General features: G+C 35.1%; 1 protein-coding gene across 1 annotated transcript; it reads right to left on the bottom strand.

Moving 5' to 3' along the window:
* Window positions 1-7,670: 7,670 nt before the first annotated feature.
* Window positions 7,671-9,544, bottom strand: LOC132618519 (protein CURLY FLAG LEAF 2-like). Its single transcript, XM_060333554.1, has 2 exons — window positions 9,066-9,544; window positions 7,671-8,500 (listed from the first exon to the last, which is right to left on the bottom strand). The coding sequence occupies exons 1-2, from the start codon at window positions 9,237-9,239 to the stop codon at window positions 8,015-8,017; spliced, it is 660 nt and encodes a 219-aa protein (XP_060189537.1). The 5' UTR covers window positions 9,240-9,544; the 3' UTR covers window positions 7,671-8,014.
* Window positions 9,545-12,168: the final 2,624 nt, after the last annotated feature.

Here is a 12,168-nt window from a genome sequence, read left to right as displayed (position 1 = left end):
CTTTACAGGTTATCTTCTACTCCGAAACAATAAATTTTTTGGTATAGTGGTCCTTCCAATCCCAGCAGAACATTTCCCAGATTTAGGCGAAAGCATATACTTCCAATTCAACCAAAAGAGAAGAGGTAACCATCACTACTTTTCCGAGTAAATAAGCCAAGACTTACGAAGAACAAAACCTTTTCACAAATTAAAGAGAAGCTCCTCCCTTTACTTGTATTTTACTTGGTTTTATGCTCCAACATACAGTATATCGTACTTATAACATTTGATTTGGCCCAAACAGCGAGCTCATAATGTTGTTTCATGCTTGCTATTCATTATAGTTAATAATTTCCTCTTTCATTTGGTCATAATTGGTATAGCCAAGTCTTTTTTTTTTTTTTTTTTTGCGCGGTTCGTCCTTCATTTTGGGTGGTCTTTAATTTTTATCCTACAAATTGATGGTCTTTAAGTTTTGTCCTCTGCCTATGCAAATTCTGTCGGGCTTTTCTTGCTAAGGCAGAATTTGGGTCTTAAAACAGAATTTGCATGGACAGTTTTGCAAATTCTACCTTAAGGCTCAAATTCCGCCTTAAGGCAGAATTTGCAAAGGCAGAGAATAAAAATTAAAGATCACCAATTTGATGGACAAAAGTTAAGGACCACCCCCAGTGAAGGCCAATCCTGAATTGCCCTAGCCAAATCAATGCGCATAAATGCTGCAAAGGTCTTGAGTTGAGATCAAATTAATGGGCTAGAAAAACTCGAAAAGGCTGAGGAACAATTTGGTATGAGGCATTGAAGAAATAAGCAGATCCATTTTAATTGTGGGCCTTAGTCCATTCTGCTGATCCATCAAGATTGTTATTATTGTGGGCCTCAGTCTATTTATAGATAGATATTAATGGGCTAACGCCTATTACCTCGCTTATGGCCTATTTAGAACTTGCACAATACTTCATGGGCAATTCGCAGGAATATCCCTCATTCTGGGTGGTCTTTAATTTTTATCCCTCAAATTGTTGGTCTTTATTTCTTGCCCTTCGCATAGAAACCTTAAGATTCTGAGTTCGAAATCGGATCCGGCATAAAAATAAAAATAATTTCGCAAGGCAAGGCTTGGGGAAAGTTATGCCGGATCCGGCATAAGCGCCTTAAGGCATAACTTTATCTTTAGTTATGCCTTAAGGAAACCTCTGCCGGAGACAGTATAGAGGTTGTCTTAAGTTATGCGGAATCCAACATAAATTGCCTTATAAGGCAAACTTTTAGTTATGCCAATCTATGTCGGATCCGGCATAACTTTAGTTATGCCTTAAGGCACTTATGCCGGATCCGACATAACTTTCCCCAAGTCTTGCCTTGCGAAATTATTTTTATTTTTATGCCTGAACGGGGGTTCAAACCCAAAACCTCGGAAATTTCGGCCATCTTTTCAAGCGAAGGACAAAATTTAAAGACCACCAATTTGAGGGACAAAATTTAAATACCACCCAAAAGAAGGGCAATCCGCCCAAACAAAATGATACTTCATTATAAAACCAGGTAGAACTACAGTTAGACTTGGCTATTTTCCTCTAATTTGGGCGACGTTGAAAATGTCGCAAGATTAACAGTTTTATTTTCATTTACCTTTACGTTAAAGTCAGTTACACTTTTGTTACGAAGAAATTAAGAGGCAACAACCAAGTCAACTTTTTAGTTCTCACAATTTTGACATATGAACTCTTTCTGTGGTAAAGACATTTAATATTCAGTTGTAGCAACTAAATGTAGTTTTTTTTTTTTTTGGGAAATCATCACTAATTGCCCGCCCAATTCAAACTAATTACTTGCCCATGGCCCCTCCCAAATTATTTTCGCTTCTGTCCAACCCAGCCCAAACTAATTACCCAATGTGCCGTCCTCGCCCAAACCCCTTCCTCCATGATATCGTCGCAATATATTTATATATCATGATGGTATCATGTAGGACTAAGAGAAGGACTGAAGCGGTCCTCCATGATACGTCTCAGTATATTTATATACCATGATGGTACCATGGTCCTGAGGAATGTCCCATTAAAGGACAGAAGCAGTCCTCCATGATACCATCACAGTATATGTATGTAAGACGATGGTATCATTGAGGTTTTTTTCGAGAAAAGCGTGTTATTTTTAGTAAGTGAACATGATCATTCATAATATCGTCTCAGTATATTTCTATATCATGATGGTATCATGGATGACTAAGAAAAGGACTAAAGCATTTTCCATGATACCATCTCAGTATTTTTATACCATGATGGTATCATGGAGGACTAAGAGTAGCATCTTCCATAATGTCATCTCAGTATATTTATATACCATATTAGTATCATAATTGGGGAGCATCTCGAATAAATATTTTGGTTTGAGGGGGCATGCGTGATCTTTCCCCCTTTTTTTCTCTTTGAAACTACTCAATGTGGCTATCAGGGGCGGAGGGAGGAAGGGCCCCTTCGACGAAAAATTACACTATGTATACATGGTTAAATTTATTTTTTATGTATATATAGTAGACGTTGAATCCCCTTTGACTTCTTCGTGTGTTTACTTTTTCATATTTTGAACCCTCTTACTGGAAATCCTGGTTCCGCCACTGGTGGCTATCAAAAAATGTTGTAAGAGGATTTGGAATGATTGTAGTTCACCAACCCTTTGAAATCTGAAATGCAATGTCCTGTAAAACTCTGATTCAATTCTTGGCGTAAATTTTCACACATGTTTCTTTTTTACTACGTGGACATTTTTTTTTTATCCGGATGGATTCTACAGTAAATGAACCTCTTTTTCTTTCTCTTGGTACTTATGGACCCTTTAAATAATGGTATAAAGATCTCTTTTGAGCAAATTAAAAATTCTATGAAAATTTTAAAAATTGGTATAAAATCTAAATAATAGCCTAAAAGGGGACATTTGTATGAATCAGCCAAATTCCAGCACTACCTTATTAACAATCGGCATACATACATATATATAATTTGTAGTCAAACCATGCCAATTATTTCAAAGTTTTTCACTTGTAGAACTTTTTAATTTCAATATGCAGTATATAGATATATGTCCAAGGCATTTGCGCGGAAGGCAAGTGGGTGAGCAACTTCAATTCAAAATAAACTACTCATTTAATGTATGTTAGAGCAGTCGTAATAATTAATTTAAGTTTGTGTGAGTTAGGTACAAAATGAATGCAGTATTAATTGCCATAATAAGCACCTTGAAGCAATCAAAGTCCCCAGATATATAGTATATAGTATCTTAATTAAGGGTTTAGGTAAACAGCCTTTTCAATCGTTTTTATACATCTGTTCCAGCTTCCCAATTATTCCAATGCGTAAGCTTCTTGGATTCCTCAGGTAGTTAATTTGCTCCTCAACACCAAATTAAACTTTGGAAAGCAATAGGGTTAGATATCTCACCAAGAATTGAAAATTGATATGATTCCAACAATTTTCTACCAACATATCAAACTCTTACTAACCGCATGAATAATTGACAGACGTTAGTTTAAATTTAAAACCATGCATAAAAACTCTATTTAGGTGCGCATCCAACTACATACTTGGCAATCTGGAAGCGGTTGCATGTCGTGGTGAAGCCGGGATTATCGTCAAAAGGGTTCATGATTTAATTTATATATACAGGTATAAAAGTAAATTTTGACCTATTTATGCAATATAATTTTCTAAATATACAACATGATTTTCCGGTAAAAGGTGTTCAACTAACACCCTACGGTCTATATGACTCCTCACTGGCCAAGGTTGAAGGAAGCCTTTAGGATAGGGGTTCGCCGAACCCAATAACCTTGGCCAAAACCATGTATGTGTTAAGAAGTTCATTAATTTGAAATTCAAGTTTAGAACCCAATAATTAGTACGTGAAGTTGCCTTCCTAAAACCCAAAATTAATAAATTCAAATCCTGAATTCGCCTCCGCCATTGACTGGATGCAGATGAATCCATTTCCCACTGTATCAGACTTAAAACTGTACTCCGTATTTTATAGCTAAAAATATTTGGAAGTCTATATATTTATATTAAGTCTAAAAAAATCATTACAAATAATTTTGAAGAAAAAAATCCTAATTGTAAAGTATTATTCTATTATTGACTTAAACTATTGAATGGTTTAGTAGTCTTCGAAGTTATAATAGCCATTATGAAGTAGTAATATATCGATGATAATCACAAGAGTTGGATGAAGGCTTACACTTTGGTCCAACTAAGGAAATAAACTATCGCATTAATTTCCCGTCATTAATGATGTAGTATCATGTTGACTGACGTTAACCTTTAAAAAAAGATTTTAAGTAAAATTGGACACCAAACTCCTAACTAAGAATGACTTCTATTTTGGACAAACCTCTATGTTTTCACACTGGTTCAAGCTCTCTTGATTTTAATTATTACACATGCACAAAGAAAATGGCACCACACGTGAAATTTCCGGCGATTGTTTGTTTTGGGCAATTAGCAGGAATGCCCCTTATTCGGGGTGGTCTTTAATTTTTAACCATCAAGTTGCTGGTCTTTAATTTTTGTCTTTCGCCTAGAATATCATGAGGTTCTGGGTTCGAACCCCGGCTCAGATATAAAAATTGAAATAAATCGAAAGGCAAGACTTTTGGAAAAGTATGTCTTATGCGGCATAGGTTGCTTTAAGGCATAACTAAAGTTCTGCCAGATCCGGCAGAGGTTGCCTTATAAGGCAGACTTTTAGTTATACCTTAAGGCAACCTCTGCCGGAGACAGCATAGATTGTCTTAGGGAATAACTAAAGTTATGCTGAATCCAGCATATGTTGTCTTACAAGACGAGCTTTTAGTTATGCCTTAAGGCAACCTATGATGGATCCGCCATAACTTTAGTTATGCCTTAAGGCAACCTATGTCGCATAAGACAGACTTTTGTCAAAGTCTTGTCTTGCGAAATTATTTTTATTTTTATGCTTAAGCGGGGGTTCGAATCCAAAACCTTAGTATTTTCGGCCACCTTTTCAAGTGAAGGGCAAAACTTAAAGACCACCAAGTTGATGGGCAAAATTTAAAGACCACCCCAAAAGAAGGGCAATCCGCGCAAAAAAATGTTTGTTTTTGGGACTGTTGTTCAGTAAATTGATCATTTTTTTACTTTTTTAACAACTTATAGAAACTTTTAAAACATGGTCTAAATATTCGTTTTGAGCAACTGAAAATCTTACCAGTAAACGTAAGATCACGGTCTTATCACACACTTTAGACAATAATCTTTTATTTATAAGATGTAAGCAAACATTAGGCTAAGTCTATTGTTGTTGGAAGGGTAATTTCCAAACGATTATATATTTAATTTGCACAACTTTTAAAAATAAAAATAAAATCCAAACGTCACCCAAAAAGGGAACGTTTCATAAATTAGCCTACATATCCATTGTGTTCCACGCTTCGGTTGCAGGTTCTATTATCTACTCAACAATAAATTGACATATTATATGTGCTCTCATTTCTGTTAATTAGATATAAACAAAAAGGATATTTTGGGAAGCTTCACCAAACAATAAAAACAATTGTAAATAGAACCGTGTATCAAAGTCACCTTTGTGAACCAAAATTTTCCCTTTTTCTTATTTCACGTTTTCCTCACATATTTGTAAGAAAACAAAAAGATAAATAGTAACAGTAAATATAAGTATTGAAATACTTCCTCCGTCACAAACTACTTGTCATTTTTTTTGTTTTACACACCCATTAAAAATATTAATTAGGATGGTATTTAACTAACTTTAACCTTATTTATGTCTAATTTATAATCTCTCTTTATTAAATGTTTATCTTATTTATGTTTCATCTTCATTAATTGACAAAACTCCACTAAGGGCAATTTGAAAAAAAGTAATTAGTCGTGCTTTGAACTCGTAAAATGAAAAATAATTTGAGATAAATATTTTTAATAACCACGATAAATAATTTGAGACGGAGGAAGTAACGTTATCGCATCATGGGATTCTTCATTGAGATAACTCTAAAAAGTGAAGGAGTATGCTTATCTTAACTCTAAAAAGTCAAAGGGATTCATTAGGATTTACCCTATAATAAATGCAGAAATTCACGACGTATTTAAAAGATTTGACTGAGGACAAAATTTCATTTGGCAAATCAATAAATGCACCAATTTGTACAGTTGAAAAAAATTGTAAATAAAATTGTGAAAAATATGAAGAAAGATTGACATCATGAGAAAGAAGGTAGGCAGTAGGTGTGAGGTTTTAAAAGACGTAACATACGATAGGTATTAAATGGAAGTTAGGTGCAAAATTGAAAAAGTATAGTAAATGTAGCAATTAAGTTGAACCAAAGAAGCAAGTCTTCAGCTCTAAATGTAGTTGGATACCCCATTCAACCCATTTAATTTTTGAAGCAGAATGCCTTTATTATATGCAGCCTCCCACATCAATTGCAACTCCATTAATGTATGTCACTTCAAGATTCATCCACTGTTAATATTGTTTACCTTTCTTTACACTCCAACTCTGTGAAACTCAACAAACTCACCCTGTGCGCAAATATACTTTTATTTAATTATCTAGTATTCAGAATCTACTAATTGGATTCTCGCTGTGCTGACTCTTTTTAGAGCAAAACACTTCATATCAGAAATGTATCCACTTTCGGGACTTGAACTCAAAACTTTTAATTAGGAATGAAGAAATTCTATTCATCCCACCCACTACATTTCTTGATGATCTCAGCATATATATATAGAACTCACAGCTTTTTACCTGTGTTTCCTTATCATGATATCATCGACAACATAATTTAACCATACAAAAGTACCATAATAAAAATAATATTCGCTTTTCTACAGCCACAACTCTCTTGTTTTTCTTCATTGTCGTTTTAGTGGCATATTCACATTTATTTCAACAAATTAAGGAAGACATTGAAACTAGAAAATTAAGAGCGTATGAAAGCTGCTTAGAGAGAAAATTCAAAGCCGCTTCATTCGTTCATGAGAAGCAAACCTCATTCAAATAAAGTGAGAAAAAATCAACAACGAGTTTAATTGAAGAAATAGGAGTTGTTTCTAAGGAATTAGGTATTTGTATTTAAAGCATGAAATCGTAATATCAGTAGCATTGATTAAACAATAGACCATTGAAGCCTTCATCAGCATTTATACTGTTTCATTAAACTAAAGTAAAATACTTATTTAAATTAACAATAAATTTCAATTAGTACTACCCACTTATTGCGAAGATATGTCGATATTCAATTTTTACGACCCTCGACTTTCTGTTTTCCACCTTATTTAACAAACATAAATAAAATGAACAAACTGTGAGAATAGTTTCATGTTCGTTCTGTATCACTATTTTTCTACTATAGTGTAGAAATAAGAATAAAATAGGAAATTCTCTCTGCATTTCGAAATTTGTTGAGCAAATAAAGAAGACCCTTTAGATAAAAAAAAAAATTGACCAACTTAAGCCGAAGGACCACTATTTGTCTGAATTAATGCTTGGCAGATTGAATTACCAAGAACCCATGGCAGTATATCATTAGAAGAGTACCAAGTTAATATGCAGCTCACTGTATGTTCTGCTTTGTAATGTCACAATCGAACATGACTGCAAAAATTTCAGGATCCTAAAAAAAAAAACAAAGAAGAAACATTCAACCACAAACATCAACCAATTGTCAAGCAATTTTTGCTCATTCCATTCATGACTTGACTGTCCTGCCACCAGAATTAAAGGCCATTACCATGTCTAAATTACATGGTCACAATAGCTAGCTGTTGCAACAGGAGCCCCAAATACGTATCAGTACATGCATATCGTCAAAAGACTGAATAATGTTGAAGCATGCATTTATCCACTGAAAAGGTGCAGTCATATGCTACTCTGCCAAGAAGGAACTCAATAGTTTGAAACTTGTATATACCATTCTATAACTTACAAGATTATATCTTCTATCTTTACAAAAAAAAAAAAAAAAAAAAAATCAAAATGATTTCTTGGTTCTTCACTCTTATATGGATATGTTAAGATCAATCCTAGGCTTCTTCATTGCTACGGGTAATGGAACAATGGTATGACAACGAGGGCATTTAGGATCATTCTTCGATATTAGCACGTAAAGCAGGCAACTAGGACAACCAGCAGCGATAGAAGAGCATGGATTCTCTTGATCAATCTCCGCGTCCTTGATTGAGGACGAGGAATTTGACCTTGGAGATGATGACATTGACACTGATATTGAGCGTTTGCGCGTTGTTTCCTTCTCTGCCCTTTCAAGAGCAAATTTTACTTTTTCGAGGGTGCATACACTCTGATAACTTGATGACGAGGACGATGAAGGAAGCAGCTTTAAGTCTAAGTTTGGTTCGTCAAAGAGGTTGAGCGGTTGCTTTGACGAAGGAGGGAAATTAAGGTCTTGAACTGTTTGATAGTTTTGTTGCTTCTGTTCCAAATTCGTCGATGAAGAATTGCACCTCTGTAGATACACTTTTCCTGACTGTTGCAAATGAACAATATTTCAATTATTAGTATTTAAAACCAATCAGCAGAAGAGAAAACAGAAAATCAAGCTAAATAGTCTTCTAGTACATATTGAATGATTCGCTTTCGATTTCTCAAGAACACCAAGCTTAACACACACGTTTCCAATTCTCTCCACCTAAAACTTGTCTTCCTAAATTGGAGTAGTGATAAAACAGTTAAGGTGTAACCAAGTCTTTTTCACAGCCAACAAAAATGTGGAGTACTAAATACTAGAGCATTATCAAGATAAACGTTAAGACAGTTAGGATGGGACAGAAACTATTCATCTGGTGAATGATCTGCCTTATCAATTCCATTAGTTAGTAAGCTAATAATATTGCAACTAATTGATACGAGATATAAATTCTTCTTTAAAAAATCATGGAACTAACTAGCAGCAAATTAAACAAACGACAGATTCTATAAGACAAAAGCAGGGGAAATCAACAGTTATCAGCAAAAACCAATCAAATTATGATTTTTCTTCTAGAATAAGAAAATGTAAAATTGGAGAGAGATTTTAGGCATAGGATTGGTACCTTCAAGTCGAGACGTTTTTCCCAGCCAGAAGGAACCTGCAAATCAAGGTCCAATTCCTTAGAATCAAGGGACCTGCATCCTCCCAACAAGTCCCTTGTCATTAAAGCCGTTGATTTATTCCCTGATGACGATTCATTCATAATCCTAACCACAGAACTAACTTCTGCCGTCATCGATAGATCCTTCAATATATATATATATATATATATGTGGGGAGAGAAAAAGAAACGACTCTGTTAAATTCTCAAAGGCAGAAGAAATGTTATCTTGGATATGGGCCTTTTATAAATGGCCAACAAGTGAGTACTAAGTATAAATAAATTAAAGGGAGATAGTGGTCATTGAAAATAATTGTGATTTGGCATTATGTGTATCAGTAATAAATGGGATTTGGAGTGAAGGAAAGGGCCGTCACCGTCAGTAATGGCAGCAATAAATGCAAAAATGGGACTCTACCACCAGCTGTGCTTTTATTGCCTACATTTTTCTATTAATACTCTTATCCCCCTTTTTAGTTCTTCCCCTTCATTAATTGCTCTCAAATCTCTCTTTTATTAGCTTTTTGTTTTTTTCCTTACATGTTACGTCTTCCCTTTCACTTCCTTATTCCCCTTTTCTTTTCTATTTTAATTTCAAAAATATGTAAAATCAATTCATTAGATATTTCAATAATTTAGATCCATATGTCATCATGATTTTAAATTAGTTAAGTACGACATCATCAATTCATACTAAATTAACAGTACACAAAACTAATCATTCTACATCAATGAGACGATGAAAATTCCATTCGATAAAACAGGATTGCAAGTCCCCCCAAAGTTGTACACATGTCTCAACTTAATCGCTAATGTTTTCCATTTCGCTAAATGAAGTCCTTAATATGGGGGATTAACTGTGATCTGACCATGGCTCGCGTATCGCTTCATTCTTCTTTGACTTTGTTTTGGAGTGGGCATTAATAATACCCTACTATACCAATGTACTTTTGACTTTCCTCTTTTTTTTCCTTTTTTTTTTGACAAAAATGTATTTCTGGCTTCATTCACCAGTCACCAATATCATGGGCGAATTTACATTGTTGGTTATCAGTATATGTAACTATTGTTGGGTTTTGATATTGGTGAATGAGAAATGATGAGATGAAAAAGTGAAATCCTTTTGCTTTGATTAAAGCATTTGTCCCACATAGGAAAAAGAGAGGTGTATATATTACATTACACCTTCTCTAGTCGCTAAAAGGGTTGAGGGGGCAAGGACCCCTCGTGCCGTCGTCGCTCGCTCGGCTTCAGATTGATTGATTATCTTTTTGGACAAACTTTTCTTTAATTATTTATTTAATTAATTAAATAGGAAAAAAAAACCAAAAACATCCAACGCGGATCGACCCTGACCCGCGACTTGTGACCGACCCGGTCCGTTTTTCTCTTCCCGGATATTTTTGAATTTCCCTCCAAAAACCTGGTGACTGATCTGAATGGTTGCAAACATTCAGAATCAGTACCTCTAACTGCTATAAATTCCTGATTTGTTCCAGAATTCATAACGAATTTTCTGGGCTCAAAAACAAAATAAAACCTTTCTCTCCAAAACTCTTTTGTTTTATTCTGTGTGATACACTGCCGTTGAGTGGTTCGCCGCTACCTGAATTTGGAGTACTACTATTCTGGTAAGATAATCGTTCTATCCTGGGGGGGGGGATATTCCATCAACCTCGAGTACTGTGAGGGGAATAATTTCCTTAAGATTGTTGACAACGTAATCTGTATAAGTTTAAATAAAGTTTCAAACACAATCAAAACCCAACAAATTCCTAGACTATAAAATGGTGGATGGAAAAACCATTGGAACCCAAGTTCAAGAGCTTCAACTTATCTTTCATGACCTTATTGGTGAAGGTATGGTAGTGAATGAAGCGTTCCAAGTGGCTGCAATGATTGAGAAGTTGCTGCCCTCATGGAAAGATTTCAAGAATTATCTTAAGCACAAGAGAAAGGAAATGAAGTTGGAGGATCTTGTGATTCGTCTTAAGATCGAGGAAGATAACAAAACCGCTGAAAAGAGGTACCGTAAGAGTTCACCGATTGAAGGGGCAAACGTCGTTGAAGATGCTACTCCGAAAAGGAACAAGAAAAGGAAGAGGCCTTCTGGAAAGGAGAAGGATCATAACAAGAAAAAGTTCAAGGGCAACTGTTATAATTGTGGTAAAGCAGGCCATAAAGCTCCCGACTGTCGTGCCCCCAAGAAGGACAAAGAGAAAAACAAGGGTCAGACAAACATGGTGGAAGATGTTGATGACCTGTGTGCAATGTTGTTTGAGTGCAACCTGGTTGGTAACCCAAAGGAGTGGTGGCTTGATTCTGGCGCCACTCGACATGTGTGTGCCATTAAGGAAGCATTTGCAACCTACACTCCCGCTGGACTCGAAGAGGAGCTATACATGGGAAATTACTGCAACAGCCAAAGTTGAAGGATATAGGAAGATACTTCTGAAGATGACTTCCGGCAAGGTGCTGACTCTCAACAATGTTCTGCACGTTCCAACAATTAGGAAGAATTTAGTTTCAGCCGGACTACTCGTCAAAAACGGGTTTAAGTGCGTGCCGGTTAGTGAGAAAATTGTAATAAGTAAGAATGATATGTTGATAGGAAAGGGCTACCTCACCGAGGGCCTTTTCAAACTCAATGTAATGGTTGTTGACAGTATTAATAAGAATTCAACTTCGTCTTACTTATTGGAGTCAAATGATTTATGGCATGTTCGTTTAGGACATGTCAACTACAAAACCTTGCGAAAATTGATTAATTTAGAAGTATTGCCTAAATTCGAGTGTAATAAATCAAAATGTGAAATCTGTGTTGAATCTAAGTTTGTTAAACATCCATATAAGTCTATTTATAGGAGTTCAAATCCTTTATACTTAATCCACACAGATATATGTGATATGAAGTCAATACCATCTCGAGGTGGGAAAAAATATTTTATAACTTTTATTGACGATTGCACTCGATATTGTTATGTGTATTTGCTTAATAGTAAGGATGAAGCAATTGATGCATTTAAGCAATACAAAAACGAAGTGGAAAACCAATTGAATAAAA

The sequence above is a fragment of the Lycium barbarum genome, chromosome 11 (genome assembly GCF_019175385.1).
Source record: "Lycium barbarum isolate Lr01 chromosome 11, ASM1917538v2, whole genome shotgun sequence".
Lineage (NCBI taxonomy): Eukaryota > Viridiplantae > Streptophyta > Magnoliopsida > Solanales > Solanaceae > Lycium > Lycium barbarum.
This window is presented reverse-complemented; position numbering and strand designations above follow the sequence as displayed.

What these genes read in the sequence shown, in the direction of transcription:
- LOC132618519 (XM_060333554.1), bottom strand. Translation starts at nt 9,239, where the DNA reads ATGACGGCAGAAGTTAGTTCTGTGGTTAGGATTATGAATGAATCGTCA. An exon ending in AAAAACGTCTCGACTTGAAG is followed by an intron (nt 8,501 to 9,065) that starts GTACCAATCCTA and finishes CATTTGCAACAG; the next exon opens with TCAGGAAAAGTGTATCTACA.